Source organism: Diuraphis noxia, unplaced genomic scaffold (assembly GCF_037042655.1).
Source record: "Diuraphis noxia isolate RWA-SAM2 unplaced genomic scaffold, SU_Dnox_SAM2 contig0005, whole genome shotgun sequence".
NCBI classification, from domain to species: Eukaryota; Metazoa; Arthropoda; class Insecta; order Hemiptera; family Aphididae; genus Diuraphis; species Diuraphis noxia.
The window spans coordinates 34101388-34117775 of NW_028301715.1; the positions used below are offsets into that span (position 1 = coordinate 34101388).

Sequence of the window (16388 nt, forward strand, 5' to 3'; positions counted from 1 at the left end):
GTTGTAACTTTAAAACAAATGACCATAGATACATGACATTTTAACAGAATGTTTATACAAGTATATTTTATCCACCGTGCAATTTTCAAAAATATTCGGCTTACGTTGAACTATTTATAGGTATATGTAATTTTCGATGATAATTAGTTTTTTTTAAATTAATATCGATAAAAACGTATTTGTCGGGTTGAATAGCTTGAACGTATAATACAAGGTTCCAAACATATTTTTACAATAGCAGTTGAAAAATAAATACATAGTCACATTTTTTTTCTACAAGCATTCAAAGTTTGCATTTTAACAACATATGTAAAAATCACGAAAAATCGTAAATTATTTTAAACTAGAAATTCATAAAAAATGTTCTTTTTAAATCTAAGATTTGATCATTTTTAATAATCTATAATATATATCCTAGACAGATAAACCGCCATCGCTCATAATCGTTTTTCGTATATTATACAATGATATAATATCATTGAATTCAAATTTAATTCCATCCATTACAGTAACCCACTTGTAACCTACTGTAAGCAGAGCGATATCCACGACTTACACGCTTTAAAAAAAAAAATACTTTATTAATTTTTTTAAAGAAAATATCAAAAACACACTCATAAAATATTGCATAATTTCAATCAATAAAATGTTTAATAAAAAAAAAAACCATAGCACGCTCTTATCGACATTTTTCCTCTACAAGGAAAATGTACGAATTATCATAAATATATTTTTGTTAATAAGTAACCATGAAAACGAAAACTTTACGAAAAATCGGTCAGGAACAAAAAATCTAGTATCCCGTTCAAAAACATATTCATGTTGAATTAACCTATATTGGCAATTGGCATATTTTAATAATATTATCCCGTGGCCTTAAATAATGATATATAGGTTTAAATACCTACACTTTTCAGAGTTCCTTCAGAGATTAATCAACAAAATAACAAGAATTATTGTTACATTACCCTACCTCGGGTATCAGACGTGTTACAATATTTTCAATATAATATTATAATTATTACCCATTTAACAACAATATTACGCATCCAGATTTCAATCGCGTCTAGTCGCGCGAGGAGATTTTAACGTACCTACCTAATTTATTTTTGTTCTCGGCGTCAGAATTTACATACAACTGTATCTTTTCATCTAGCAAAGTTGAAAACGTTTCTTTGGACACTAATTTATAATATTATATATACTAATTTAAAATATTACTATATGTAAGCGTTTTCATGCGCTTTCCATTTGTTGAATTTGCAAAGTCATAAGCTGCATTACAGAAGATACACTTTCAATATAGGTAGTATATCGTATGCAGTACACGATTATAGATTAATAATTAATATACGATTTAAATTCAATAATTCGGCCGCACTTGTGAATTGTGATGCAAAAAATTATAATGTATAGATATATAACCTAGAGACTAACCTATATAGTTAGTTTCACATACTATGGTCGCGTAAGGACAATATACTAATAATAAAGTATAGTAAATGATTTATTATTTTTAAATACGCGTAAATACGAGGGCATTTCATATTATTGTCCGAGATAATAAAATAGGTTTTTTTTTCTCTTACCCACCGAGAAGAGGGTGTTGAAATATTGTGACGCTTTCGTATACATAACATAATATACCTAATATAGGTACGCCCACGAGTGCAGAAGGCGCTACCGCCGCGGTGTGCATGGTGCGTATAACGAATCCGAGGGTTTTGCGAACTCGAAATAAGACGAAGGGCCCTTGAATTTTGAACGGACGCTTAGAACGTTTTTAATCGACACGCCGTTTTAACGGCGACCGTCCAAGGCTTCCCGCCAATAATTGTACACGTGATAGTGTCGCAATGACGATTATTATGTGGTGTGTGCACAACAACTCACATTTATATACGCCTATATATGTACCTATATCCGTTTACGCCTAAATGCAGCGTTTATTATAATAATTTATATTATAGGCACCTACAGTCGTCGACGTAGTGTCGTACACCAGAACACGTATATGAGGTAGGTATTAAATGGTATTATAATACTACTATACTGCCGACGGGGATATTAATAATATGCGATAATGTGAATATTTTCGGTTGCTCAGTGGAAAGGGTTAAGAGCGAACATCAGACTGGCGCTATTTAATTCACTATACTACTATTCTGCATATATAGACGTAAGTGTTTAATATTATTATGACAATATGCACGCCAGCGCAAGGTCATCGCAATTACGATATGTTTATAATGTGTTGAATGTATATACAACAAGTCAATAATGTATAATATACCTATATAATGATATGATATATGGTAATTGTTATAATAGAATGTAGACAAAACCACAAAACATAGGTAGGTGTAGGTACAATAGGTACAGTAAAGTTGACTAAGCGTTGTTTCTCTCGAGTTGAAAACCTGTGACCACGGCTGACGACAACCTATTATACCTTATAGCTATACGCGGGCAATACCTGACGATAAATGGGACGTGTTTCATTGAGATGACATTATTATTTTTTTTATACGTCTACCGCAGGATTGCACCTTGTTTTTTTTTCGATCATACCTATATGTATATATTATTATAATGTATAATAATATATATAAATATAATATATTGTTATCTACAGCACGAGACGCTTGTCTGTTATATAGTATTACTCACGAATAGGGACGTGAAAAGGAAACAAAATCTAGGCTAATTCAACAGACGGCGACGACGCCGTTATTGCGTAACCGCCGACCGATATTATACCTCTCTTCCTGGCTTCGCGATACTCAATACCTATAAAGATACCCACCGCGCGGACATTTTTTTTTCATTATTGTTACTTTCTTTTACATTTCGTTTTTTTTTTTATTATTATTACCGAGTTATACCGCCATTGTGCCCGGTATGTCAGTGTTAACCAAACCGTTTAGATGACCGGACACCGGTTCGTTCGTGTCCCCACAGCTGTTGCCAACACGACGACGGCGACGACGAAGAGGACGCGACTACGGCAAGAAATCGAAGGAAAAAAATAAGAGAAACCTAACGGATCAGTGACACGGAGGACTGCAGCTGTACCTGTTGGACTATATACATACAGGTACCAGCCACAACTATATTCATACCTACCTATCTATACGTGAAGGTATGATGGAGTTCGCAACATCGTACCGAAACCTCGCCACCTTGAGCGTGTGTGACGTTCGTTTCGTATGGGTAAGTCCATCGACGTGTATAAGTAAGATCGATCTATATGCAATATAATATTATGATAAGTAATAAGTATACATAAATTATATAACCTACCCATAGCGGCTAGGTGCCTTTCATGTTGTGTTATTGACTATACGCTGTTTGCGAGTGAGCTGAAGCCAGTGGCGGACTGGACGGCCGGGATACTGGGAAATTTCCCGGTTGTCCGCTGCTGGTATAAAAATATATATATTTTATTAATATTATAATGGTGAAATTATAAATTAAAATATTATCTAATAAGTAATAAGTATGTAATATATAATATTATTAAACATAAAAACCTAGATTTCTGATTAGGTATTTTAAAATGCTGGGCCGGCTTGTGTTCGGCCAGACCAGGCTTGTTCACACTTTTGTTACTAGTTTAAAAAGTGGATGCCATTCTGCTGTACAGTAGGTTACAAGTAGGTCACTGTAATGGATGGTATTAAATTTGAATTCAACGCTATAATATTATTGAATACGAAAAACGATTATGTACCTACCTTCATTTATTTGTTTTAGAGTTACATCAAAAAATAAAATCGATTTTGCGTAAAAATTCCGTTTTTCCATAATTTTTCTTTTGTTTTTCACGGCACTTTTGAAAACTAATGGGAAAACTACCAACTAGATTATCTTTCCTATCAGAAAAGATACTGTTGAAAAACATCTAAGCGTTTTTACTATCTTAAAAGGTGATGACAGACACAAAAAAATAAAAAAACACACACATATTATAATCATTGTAAAAACAATACATTCATCGCTCCGCTCAGAATCTAAAATAGTTATTAGGTACATAGGTCGTTATGGCATCCACATGACATATAAAAAATATATTATATATTTAAAAGGCCGTTAATTTATTGAGGGCCTCTACAATTATGATTTTCCCGGGCTGTGTTTTCCCCCAGTCCGCCACTGGCTGAAGCGATCGCTTAGGTAATATAATAATAATTAATATAACTTATTTTGATCATACTACATTCATTATTATTTATTACTTTATACATACATAGATTATTATTCTTTCCTAAGTCGATAAATAGGAATCTCTATATTGGCTTTACGATATTCTTAAGAATTTATGTTCGAAATAGATTAGGTTTATATTTAACTGGTTTGACTCCAAGCATGGTGCATAGATCCTGGACCGTTCGAATACTAAAGCCACAGCCTAAATTGCGACTGAAGTTCTGAGGTAGACTTAGCACTTAGCTAGATATCTACCGACTATATATTGTGTTACCTACATAATATTGAGAAAAATTCATCATAACGCTTCACTATCATATCAATAATAAAGTTTGTTTTACTTTTACGCCATAATGCTACCTATTCGTGCTGACAACCACTCCAGCTCTTTAAACGTAAGTAGGAACATGCATTTTTCCCATTAGCTTTTATATGTATTATCTTTGATTAAGTACTGTCTATACTCAAACACACATATGGTATTATCAAACATAAAATATAATATGTTATTATTTCTATAACAGTAAGAAATTAAAAATATGTTACACTTTTTAATTTCTTTTTATAAGAATAAAATATACTTATATAGTTATATCCGGGATAAGGCTGGATAAAAACATGGTCGTTCCATGTATAATAATATAATATGGTTCTTGACGTTCTTGTATTATATTAAAACTATATAAGAACTATCAACTCCAAAATACCTATAGTCCATGAACTATAATAGTATTAATAACAAATCGTTCCGATATTAAATGCTATACTATTCATCAACATTTTTAATTATTTAAAAGAGAGTCAAAACCAAGAAATCCCATCCCCCCCCACCCCCCCAAAAAAAACAAACCTTTTCTGTATTTTAAAGTATTTAGACTTTTTTTAGCATTTAAGGAATATTCTGTAACGGCATACTGCAAACTTTTAATTCAAATTAACTGCTGATTATTTTTCTAAGAATTTCATATTTGTAGGTATGTAACTTTCATAAGTGATTACTCATTATTATGGATTAGTTTTGGTACCTACGACCTAGCTACCTATTTATTATACTTAACCTAAGTATATACTTATATAGGAAACTCCTAATAATTATTATTAAGACTATATAGCTATTATGATTTATGAAAACCACGCGTCAATAAATCGATAATCCTGCCAATCATTTTGTTTCTTTTTTGTTTTTTTTTTATAATATACATGTATATAGCTAATGTTAATAGCAGCGGTCGCGGAATGCACCGGCTCGGAACGCGCTGCACAACAACTGCCCAATTATTCTAGTGGATATTACCCGCAACATTTCATTCTGATTGACCCTTGGGTGTCGCCGTCGTATAAAAGTAGGTGTACCACACATATCGATATAATCATTAGTATAAAATTATCTAAATAATAAAAAAAATACGCAATATTCCTTACGTAATGTACTTACCTACTAATGTTTTTGCACGCGTAACTTTGGTTTACTCTTGAACATTGCGTATATTAGGTAGGTACATAAAGTAAATAATAATAATAATAGGTTTATAGGTACGTGAAGTAAATAAGTGTACAAAATCTGCAGTGCATGTGACATTTACCACAAATATAAACCATAATACAAAAGTAATTATTATGAATTATGATACCTACCATAACTATACTATATTGGTCGTAGACACAAGTACACAACTAGAGATGTCTAGAATCTAAAACTAAATTTGAAGCTAGTGATGCCTTGCACAGGGTTCACCAGTCATTTTCCAACAAATGAGGTACTTTTAAAAGTTTAAGTCGGTATCTGGTGATCGACCAGTGTATGTATATTATTTATATTATTCCATATGCAGAATAATGATAAATTAATAATTATTGATGAATGATAACATGCTTTTTTTATTAATTGTCCATTTGAAGATTAAATTTTTCCTTTGTTAATAAGTACTTTACTTTATATTCAAATTTGAATGCATAAAGTGTCCCCTATTAAGATTACGCATCACTTTCAGATCAATGTATATTTTGGTGCAATTAATTTTTAATACGATAAACAAGTTGACGACCCCTTAGATACCTAGGGGTAGATCTCATGTTTTTTAAATAATTTTTCCGTAATAAAGAATATGTTATATTTATCTTTGGTTAATAATAAATTTACCCAACTATATTCGTGAACTATAATATGAGATACTACAAGGGGGGGATCAGAAGTACCCTTGGTTCTGGGACCCAGATTTAGTTCTGTAACTGGGCCAAAAATATCATGTGGGGGGCCTGGATAGGAAGGTAATGCGACTATACGAAGTAGTACTTTGGAAGTACTAATGAATAATGATTCTATAGAAGATACTAAGATACCATAGTACCTATATATATATATATATATATATATATATATATATATATATATATATATATGTATCTATGTTATTTATTTCAATCAACATAATTTAAATTGCATAAGTAGGTTAATATAAAATTGTTCATCTTACCTAAATATATATTATGTCCAATCTAATATTAAAAAAAAATTGAACAACCAAATTATTAATATTTCTTTTAACGTTCTACTTTCTATTACCAACCTTAAAAACCTAGTCACAAAGTAGGCATCTACAAAAAAAACAAATATTATTAACTTAGGTACCTAGCTATTACATAATTTATTTTATAAAAATAAGTCTTTAATACTTTTCATACTGAAGGATGTGGACTGTAAAGTTATTCATTGTAATGTGAATGAGATTTGAGTAGGTACTTACAATTTTCAAGTTTAAAGTCAAAAAACAATTTGTGCTTTTGAGTAGGTATGTGTTCGATATGCAAATTATGTACAACTTTTTTGATGAAGGACGTATGCATAAATGTTCGATGCGCAAACGATGCAAAAGTGGCATACCTAACCCAAAACGCTAATGATGCACAACTACTTCATAGAAAATATCAAAAGTAACTAAGTTTATGCGCAAATGATAAGTGGCAACAGAACGGCACAGGTGGGTTAGATATAACTATCGCCTATGAAGTATGAACGAAAAAACAACTTAATTCTGGGTGCTTAGGTATAAGAATTTATAGTTAGTAGGTACTAGCTGGGTAGATACCAAAAAATGACAATACTAATAATACGATAGTGTTTGTCGCAGACTTAATTATGTTTTTAACTGTGAGCGATGCACCTTAATGCAATTAAGGTTAATTGGTTAAAAAGGTTAACCTCTATGCAATTTATGCATTTCGTGGATCATGGTAGTACCTAGGTGCTGTAGACATAAATATTGTACATTATACTTTTAAAATTTACGTTTATACGTACAACGTACACTTAAATACCTAACCTAAACTGCACTCCGAAGACTAGTAAAATTCTAATATACCTACCTACCATAGATCGTATCAATTTAATCCATAAACCTCGTCAATTCAATTCAATCTGTAAAATTTAAGCAAATAAGTTAATTTAAGCTGATGACGATTACTGTATAACAACAAACTACCTATGAATGAAAAGGTAAACTATTAAGAGCGGTTGAGAATAAAAATATATATATTATTGTGCTAGTTATGCTTGTATGGATTTGAAGATGTTGAAAGTTGAGACTAAAGGAATATCCACTAGAGCAAATATAATTCTTTGTGTTCATAATCGTTGTAAATAGTTGCTATCTATAGTTGAAAATAATTTTTGAATAGGTATTCATTTAGATTCTTAGACACCTATAATATGTATGTTCAAAATTTAAATTGAATGAATCTTTTTATGACTACAGATACAAAATCAGCTGTTTACAAGAAAAATAATGGTAAATTAGATGAATCAATAGGAGGCATAAAAGAAGTAGATGCAGAAAAATACAAAAACGGTAAACTAATGAATGAAGAAAAATCAACAAAATACAAAGAAGAAAAAGGAAATGACGACAAATATAATGACAAAGGAGGTGATGCTGGACAGATACATACACACGGAGGTAAAAAGAAAGAGGCGTCATACAAAAAAGGCGACAAACAAAAAAAATTTAAAACAAAAAAAGTATGTAGGTGTCTAATATATGATAATAAATGTAATTAATAAACAGGTACTTTAACTTAATCTTCAGGGTTTTCGAGATAATTATCACAAAAATGAAAAACATAAAGTTAACGAATTCTGGGACAATTATGAAACATATGGTACTTTTAAGAAGTTTGGTAAAAAGGGAGACAAAAAGTTGTTAGGCAATAGGAAAAATAAGAAAAATAAAACCAAAAAAGTATGTGATTTACATAGTTTTTAAAAGTATTCATTAATTTTAATTAATATTTTTATAGGGAGGCCAATCAAACAAAGAAAATAGTAACAAAGGCGAAACTAAACATAAATCTGGAAAAAAAGGAGAAATGGGACATAACAAGGAAAAGCATAGTGACACTCACTATAATAATGAGTCTCAATATCATAAAGAAAAAAAATCTAAAAAACACCATAAGAAAAATACATAAAATGTGTAAACATTTTATTAAAAAATTATTACCATAAGTATAAAATAGTAGTAAATATTTTAACAATAAGCATTAGAAAAGTAGTAATACAAAAATAAAATAGTTAAGTACAATTATATGTATTTAAATTTAACTAATGACAATAATTAAAATATGGAAGTTTCTCAGGAACTTCGATTTGTTTTCTTTAAATACACAGCAATTTTTATAATTCTTCAAACTCAACAGTCAACAATCAAAATGTATTTTTCTATACTTGAAGATCAATAAACAAATTAAAAACAATTTTGGTTAATGAAAACGGTTTTTAATCCTATTTTGATAATTCATAATATAGTTAGAAAATAATCAGATAATGTGACGGTTTTTACTACATTGGTTTTTGAACAATAAAAACGCTACATTCTTAAGTCATTAGTAACTAAGCTATTGATATAAATCTAACATTTAATAATCAATAATTAATTACACTACAATAAATATATTTTTCTTGTGCATCACTAATGCTATTGCACACCAAAATATTGTAGCCCAACAATCCATCACTAAATACTCCGTGTGAGAAGTCTCATTTACCGGTTGCCACCTCCATGGAAGTGTATTGTAAAATATATTGTGTCCAAGGTATAACATAATTGAATTTTGACCTAGTAAATATGAATATTTTAATAAGTACAAAATATTATCACAATAATATACTCAATGATTACCAATCTCATTAAATGGTGATCCACCCCAAAGTCTCCAATGTTCAATAATTAAGAACAGTATAATGAATATCAAGAATGCAGAGCTTCCAGTAATAAATGCATAAGACAAAGAGAATAAATTTTTATTAATTGGTATTAAGCCATCTTCTTTGGAAAAGTTACACAAACAACCTCCGATTAGACCCTAAAATGTAAATAGAAAATTGTATCATTATTATTTTTTACTATACATTATTAGTTATTACTAAGGAAACATTAACCCTTTGTTGGTACACAATATTATATAATGAGTGCATCACTCACAAATAACATTTTGATTAAATGTTGGTATCTTCAAATAACAAGTATGAAAATATTTACAAACAAAAATAATATAAGTGTATAATTAATAATTTAAGTACTTTTTTTGTATCCAAAAATGTTATTGTTAAACAAAGTGATGCAATAACTAATATTAATTTTTATAAACTATTGAATACTTTAGTAATCAATAAAATAACTATAATACATTTCAATAATTTCGGTACAATAGAACAGTTTTAATACGATGGAACAATCAAATTATTAATATATCCTACACTTAATAAAAAAATTAGAAACTGTTATTATTTAAATAATCTCCTAGTTATTTTAATAATATTCTTACTAGAACTATAGTCCAAGCAATCCAACGTTTAATTCGTTCGTTAGTATACTGATAGCATAAGATAATGCGACCAGCATGTACACCCATATATACAAGTAAAGTATTAGTCAAAGTACTTAAAATACCTAAAAAAAAACAACAAATTTTTAATTAGTAGTTTGCAGTAAATTTTTAATTGTGGATCAATTATATTTTATCTTACCTTCAGGATCAAATGGTAATGACTGATAAACAGGTTTAGGTGTACCAGAGTACATATGATTTTCGCCAAATACTAGCCTATCAATATATCCCGCAGCACCACCAGTGCAATTAATGTTTGATGAACTATTGTAGAGGCCCCCTGGTCCCAAGTAGCCTTTAGGGCAACCAGGTACAGGTAAAAAGAAAGTAATAATAGTATGAATAGCTACTAATATGATGACTATAATCCATTGCCGAGCACTTTCAATAATATCTCGGATAACATCTAATCTTGTATTCTGGAAAAAATATTTTTAATGTTTGATTTTTTTTTTTAAATTAAAATTTGAATAAATTACTGTAAAATAGGGTTGAGGTTTCATAAAAATTGTTTCCAATGTTGCTGCTATGAAGTATATAAATGCTAGTCTCTGTAATACACCCATTGGTCTAAAAGTATTCAAATTATTGTTGTTGACAGAATTCAGCACTAAACCCATGATCAATAGGGCAATTGATCTTCGAACAATACGGCCAAAGACATATTTTCTTTTCGTGCTTGAACGAAGTTGAGACCGCAATGATATGGCTATGCTTACTCCCATGACCCAACAAAACCTACCGAAAAAACAAACTTTATAATCATAAATTTTATATTATAAACCAAATGTTCAGATAGATACAAATAGATTTTTATTTTACCAAGGCAATATAAAGTCTGCTAATGTGATACCATTCCATGGGGAATGTTCAAAGAACCAATAATGTCCACCTCCCAGATTCACAAAAACCATTAATATGATAGATATCCTAAAACAAAAATATCACATTAGATAAAAAATATTATTACCTTATTATTTCATATTAGTACTTACACAATTATAACCAAGTATAAGATTTATAATAATATAATCTCTATAATTATGTAAAGTTTATAATAATACTGTTGTTTAATATTGAGAAAGGATAAAATGTTCTTTTGAGAAGACTACATTTGCCAAAAGGTGGCAAATAAATAAATGGCTTCTCTAAAATATGCTACACCTCGGAATTACTAATATAAATATATATATATATATATAACCAGTTATGAATCAGAAAATTGGGATTATAGAAATTTAATTAGGAAATCTATTTTTACTTACAAAAACATCAATTATAAATAAATAAATAAATAAACATTTTTATAGAAAAATAATTAAACTTTAATTTTTAATTTTTTTTAGTCTGAATCTAAAAAAAAAAATCTTAATAAAAATATTTTGTCCATATTTTACTCTCCCAAGCTCATTAAAAAAATAAAACAAAATTAAATTAATCTTATTTTACACAAAGACTAAAATTTGGTTTTAACCTTTCTAGTTTAAAATTTAAATACAAACAATTTACTTAATAACTATGATTGCTAATCAATTAAATGCTAATTTAAATTATTAATTATAAAAAGCATAATTAATATTGTAATGTTAAATTTAAGTTATTACCCTCTAAATGTGTCTAATGATGTGATGCGATAGCTATTATTTTTGACTGGTGTCGAAATTTGAGGATGAATAATAACCGGTTCATTAGAACCAGTTCCAAAATCCTAAAATTAAAAAAAAAAACTCATAGATTAAACACTGTTATTTTATAATTTTTTTTTACAAATATATTAGAAATTAAATTCAGATTCATTTTTAAAGACATTTCTAATAAAATTACAAACTATAATTTATGACTTCTGCCCTGTTAATACTAGCGTTAATGCAGGTTTAAGTAATTCTTAGTTAATTTGTGAGTAACATATTAAACATTTGGTTTAATTTATCAAACCAAATAACTCTTACTATTAGATTAAAAAATATTTATAAACTGCTCAACACCCAAAATATTTTAGCATATTACAAATTTTAAATTCTGTATAATATATACTATATTATACCTAAAACACTAATTTTTATCACAGAAAAAAATATTCACGTTCTCAGTACTGCGGTTTCATACATAATGTTAGTAATGTTAGTATGTACAAATCAAAAGTATAATTCATATATAGTTAATTTGCATTAATAAATGTATATAAACACAGTATTAATATAGTACTTTAATCTGAATTTAATTTCAAAATTAAATATATTGAATAGTAATAATATGATAATATAAGGTATATTATCATGTTCAAATGTGAACAATTCGATTTCTCAAATTATTTTTTTTTTTTGTGCTACACATCAAACTTAAAAAGTTTATGGTAAAAAATACAATTTGATTAGAAATAATAGATAAATCTATTTTACTTTTGTATACACTATAAAAAATATTCACGTTCTCAGTACTGCGGTTTCATACATAATGTTAGTAATGTTAGTATGTACAAATCAAAAGTATAATTCATATATAGTTAATTTGCATTAATAAATCTATATAAACACAGTATTAATAAAGTACTTTAATCTGAATTTAATTTCAAAATTAAATATATTGAATAGTAATAATATGATAATATAAGGTATATTATCATGTTCAAATGTGAACAATTCGATTTCTCAAATTATTTTTTTTTTTTGTGCTACACATCAAACTTAAAAAGTTTATGGTAAAAAATACAATTTGATTAGAAATAATAGATAAATCTATTTTACTTTTGTATACACTATAACATGGAATACTATGTACATCATCAATATTTTTGAAACTTTAAGTTAAGAAAGGTATAAATTAATTAGATAGCATTTAAATAATAATAAGCTTTAATAAAAATGATGAGTAAACCTATTAGGAAATGTTTAATTAGTTTTATAAATTACCCCAAATACCAATTAGTAAGGCATTTTTATGAATTATTAAATAAGAAATGAAGCTATAAAATATAATCAAACCGCATTTTTTAATTCGACATCAGAACCATCAAATGTTTGTATATCACGGCTAGGGGCCGTCTGAAACATTTAATAGTTCATACAAAAAATTTAAGATACATAACCCTAAAGAGTAAAAAAATAAGTTCAAATTACATTTTCAATATCCAAATCTGTTTTTGATGCAAATCGGAACACAGATGGCACTACATAAGTTCTTTGCAGATAATTTATGAAAAACCAAACAGCAAAAGACGGAATTATGAGCAATAATGCATAGACAAATGCTAAACAAAAAAATAATAATAATAAATTAATGAGTTTTTAATTATTAGATAATCACTAATTTGGGTACTTGTTTATTATCACCCCGCCAGTAGATACATTGTATAAAATTTATCTCCTCGCCATATAGTTATCGTATTTAGCTCGTGATAGATGATCTATTTTGGGAAATAACTACACTTCGCAAGACATTTTATATCATACTAATATAATATAAAATAAATAATAATATATAAGTACATTGCTGGCTTAACGAAATATAATATTAAAAAGATATTTCTGAGTTCTGGCCTCCTTTGTAAATTGATAATTTTAAAACATTTTTTAAAATTCTTTTACTGTGTTATAATATATTTTATTTATGGTGGGGAAATAACAAACAAAAGTGGCGGGGAGACAAATTTTATACAGTGTATTGGTGGGGCGATAACAATCAAGTACCCTAATTTGTAAAATAACAATTAATAACTTACGCATGAATAAATCTTGAGGAGATAATATTTGTTTGATTTGGGAACAATTGAAATTGCTTGTAATATTCCATTGATAAACTCCATGTTCTTCAAAAGTATGAAGCGTTCTGTTATAAAATAGAGTATAACAGTAATTTATATATTATCATACTGTTTAAGTAATAGTAATGAACTAATGAATAATACTAATTATAATGTAATGAAAATTAATGATTAACCTGCAATTATTATGGTTGCTGTCATTGGTTAAATCTAGCCAGAGACTATAAATTGTATTTAATTTGATATAAGTAATTCCGTTGTTGGATATGTTTTCTTTTTTCAATAAATCACACTGTAGAAAAATATTGATGTAAAATAATTAAACAATGTCACACAAATGAATAATGGGCTAAAAGGTATATGATACATTTACGTATAGTGAACTTCATATACATATATTTACATATTAATGATAGAACAATAATTAATTATATTAAAATCACAATAATTACCTACCATAAAATAAAAATATTAATAACAAAAATAACCAAAATTTATTAATTTGTAACAAGAACTGTGCAATTAAAAAATCCATATTACTATCACTGTTTAAATATGACTTGAATTACTCAATTTCATTACATATTACTTATTAATTAATAATTATGCAATTACATTCAAAATGTACAGCATATTACAATTACCAGAAAATCAATAAACCACAAGTATAACTAGAGTATATGTAGATACAGAACAAGATTAAGAAAATTAGTATTAGTCATCAGATAAAACTTTTAGTAATTCTCAAATAGTCAAAATAGGAGAGCCTATCTTTCAAATAATTATGGATAAAATGAGGTACAGGAATAAAATATAATATGTGTGTCTATACTGTATACATCTTTAAATGTAATATAATGAATTATAATTTAGGTGCCTATGATATAATATTTTTAAGTAAATACTATTTAGTTTAAATTTCTTTTTCTAAACAAATAAAAATAAACCTAAAGCTCTTTTCAGTTAGAACTAGTTAAGATTGGTCATAATTATCAATATAAACTATTTATATAATAACTAATATAAAAAAAAAATAAACAATCACAGATAAATGAAATATAATAGAATGTTTTATAGGAGGCATGTGAGGTGTATCTACTCCATTGGTATATCTAATTTTTTTATCCGCTTTCCAAAAAAAAATAAATACTCAACACTCCACAGTTTATTGATTGGTAATTTTTACATTCTTTTTAACTATGTTTTGTGTAATAGAAAATATTTTAGAGTGTAACATGAAAAATTAATCAAAACCATTACAGTTAATGCAAATACATAACAACATAATATAGTTTAAGCATTAATTTATCAATTATAAAATGAATTAAACAAATTAAAATGGATTATATCCGACCTATATTATGAAAATGTATCAAGTTATGACCTATAACACATTATACAATAAAATAATTTAGTAAACTGATGGTTATATTAAAATTAAGTATTTTAAAATCACTAGTATTAAAGCAAATTTTTTTAAATCTTACTCACTTTGTAACATTCTTCCGTTTGCATCCACAAAGAAATGTTCGGCACATTGTCTGCCCACACTTGTAAGCAAGCTTGGTCATACAAGAGATTTTTACAGTCGTTCAACGCCATTTTGAGTTCTAAACATTAGATACTACATTGAACAATTGTTATTAAAAACATGATTATGACAAATTGCAGAATGACCAATGACAGCACGTACTAGTGTACAACGGCTATAACAGGAACTCTGACATTATAACCATAACAATTATTATTATTATTAAACAATACAAACAAAATATGATGAACCATTCTATTGACTGTCGATCGACTCCACTGTTTTAATCTTAACGTCGGGAACTCGGGAATAGAATAAAGCATAAACTATAAGAAATAACGTTTATTGCTATCGCGTGTTAAGGACATAACAAGTGGTAACCTGATTCCATAATTAATGTTGACGATATTCGATAGTATTGGATAAAAAAAACGTATTCGTTAGAATATTCCGGTCATATTATAATATTTGGAGGAGGTAGTTACAGTGATCGCATAGAAAATATATAGATCGTGTGATAGGTGATTAACCATCGACGATCGTTTCAATTTTCTTGACTCGAGAGTTCGATACCTATTTCAGAATTCCAGATTTCAGTTTGGATTAGTTTAAATAGAAAAAATGATTAACGACAAATGAGTAATGACATTACGATATTCATGATTTATGAAGTTCTGGTTTAGTGGTTTACTATTCTAATCACTTATGGTTTATGAAAGACAATTATTTATTGTGTCCCCAGTCCCCTCCATGTTTCATGAGTGCAGAGTGGTACACGCCGTAGACTAGAAATAGTATAAATTGAAAACTGTTGTTATTGTATCGTATTTGTATAATAATAATGTAGATTTGCTCAGAATGTCTTGGTATCACGATTCTTATCAGGTTCATTGTTATCAATTGTTATCAAAATCGGGAAAACTGTACCCGCCCATACGGTAATGTATGATTTTTTGAAGTGTTCCTATTGTACGGTAATATACGGTAATTTTGATTTCTTTATAC

At 28.1% G+C, this 16388-nt stretch overlaps 2 protein-coding genes across 5 annotated transcripts; one reads left to right on the forward strand and one right to left on the reverse strand.

The window, feature by feature from the left end:
• Positions 1-2411: 2411 nt before the first annotated feature.
• On the forward strand, positions 2412-8865 carry LOC107170097 (uncharacterized). 3 transcript variants are annotated; one of them, XM_015520119.2, is made up of 5 exons: positions 2412-3213; positions 5420-5552; positions 7962-8224; positions 8292-8444; positions 8503-8865. In XM_015520119.2, exons 1-5 carry the CDS (start codon positions 3145-3147, stop codon positions 8671-8673), a joined length of 789 nt encoding a protein of 262 aa, XP_015375605.2. In that variant the 5' UTR covers positions 2412-3144; the 3' UTR covers positions 8674-8865. The 3 variants fall into 3 exon arrangements, with proteins under 3 accessions (XP_015375605.2, XP_089085918.1, XP_089085919.1); XM_089229792.1 differs by having other exon boundaries at positions 2413-3213; positions 5433-5552; XM_089229793.1 differs by having other exon boundaries at positions 2413-3213; positions 5436-5552.
• Positions 8662-15462, reverse strand: Hgsnat (Heparan-alpha-glucosaminide N-acetyltransferase). 2 transcript variants are annotated; one of them, XM_015520116.2, is made up of 12 exons: positions 15344-15462; positions 14029-14144; positions 13811-13917; positions 13209-13339; positions 13074-13133; positions 11697-11800; positions 10915-11022; positions 10572-10830; positions 10232-10511; positions 10030-10154; positions 9384-9567; positions 8662-9320 (listed from the first exon to the last, which is right to left on the reverse strand). In XM_015520116.2, the coding sequence occupies exons 1-12, from the start codon at positions 15452-15454 to the stop codon at positions 9139-9141; spliced, it is 1767 nt and encodes a 588-aa protein (XP_015375602.2). In that variant the 5' UTR covers positions 15455-15462; the 3' UTR covers positions 8662-9138. The 2 variants fall into 2 exon arrangements, with proteins under 2 accessions (XP_015375602.2, XP_089085914.1); XM_089229788.1 differs by lacking the exon at positions 13074-13133.
• Between the last annotated feature and the right edge of the window lie 926 nt (positions 15463-16388).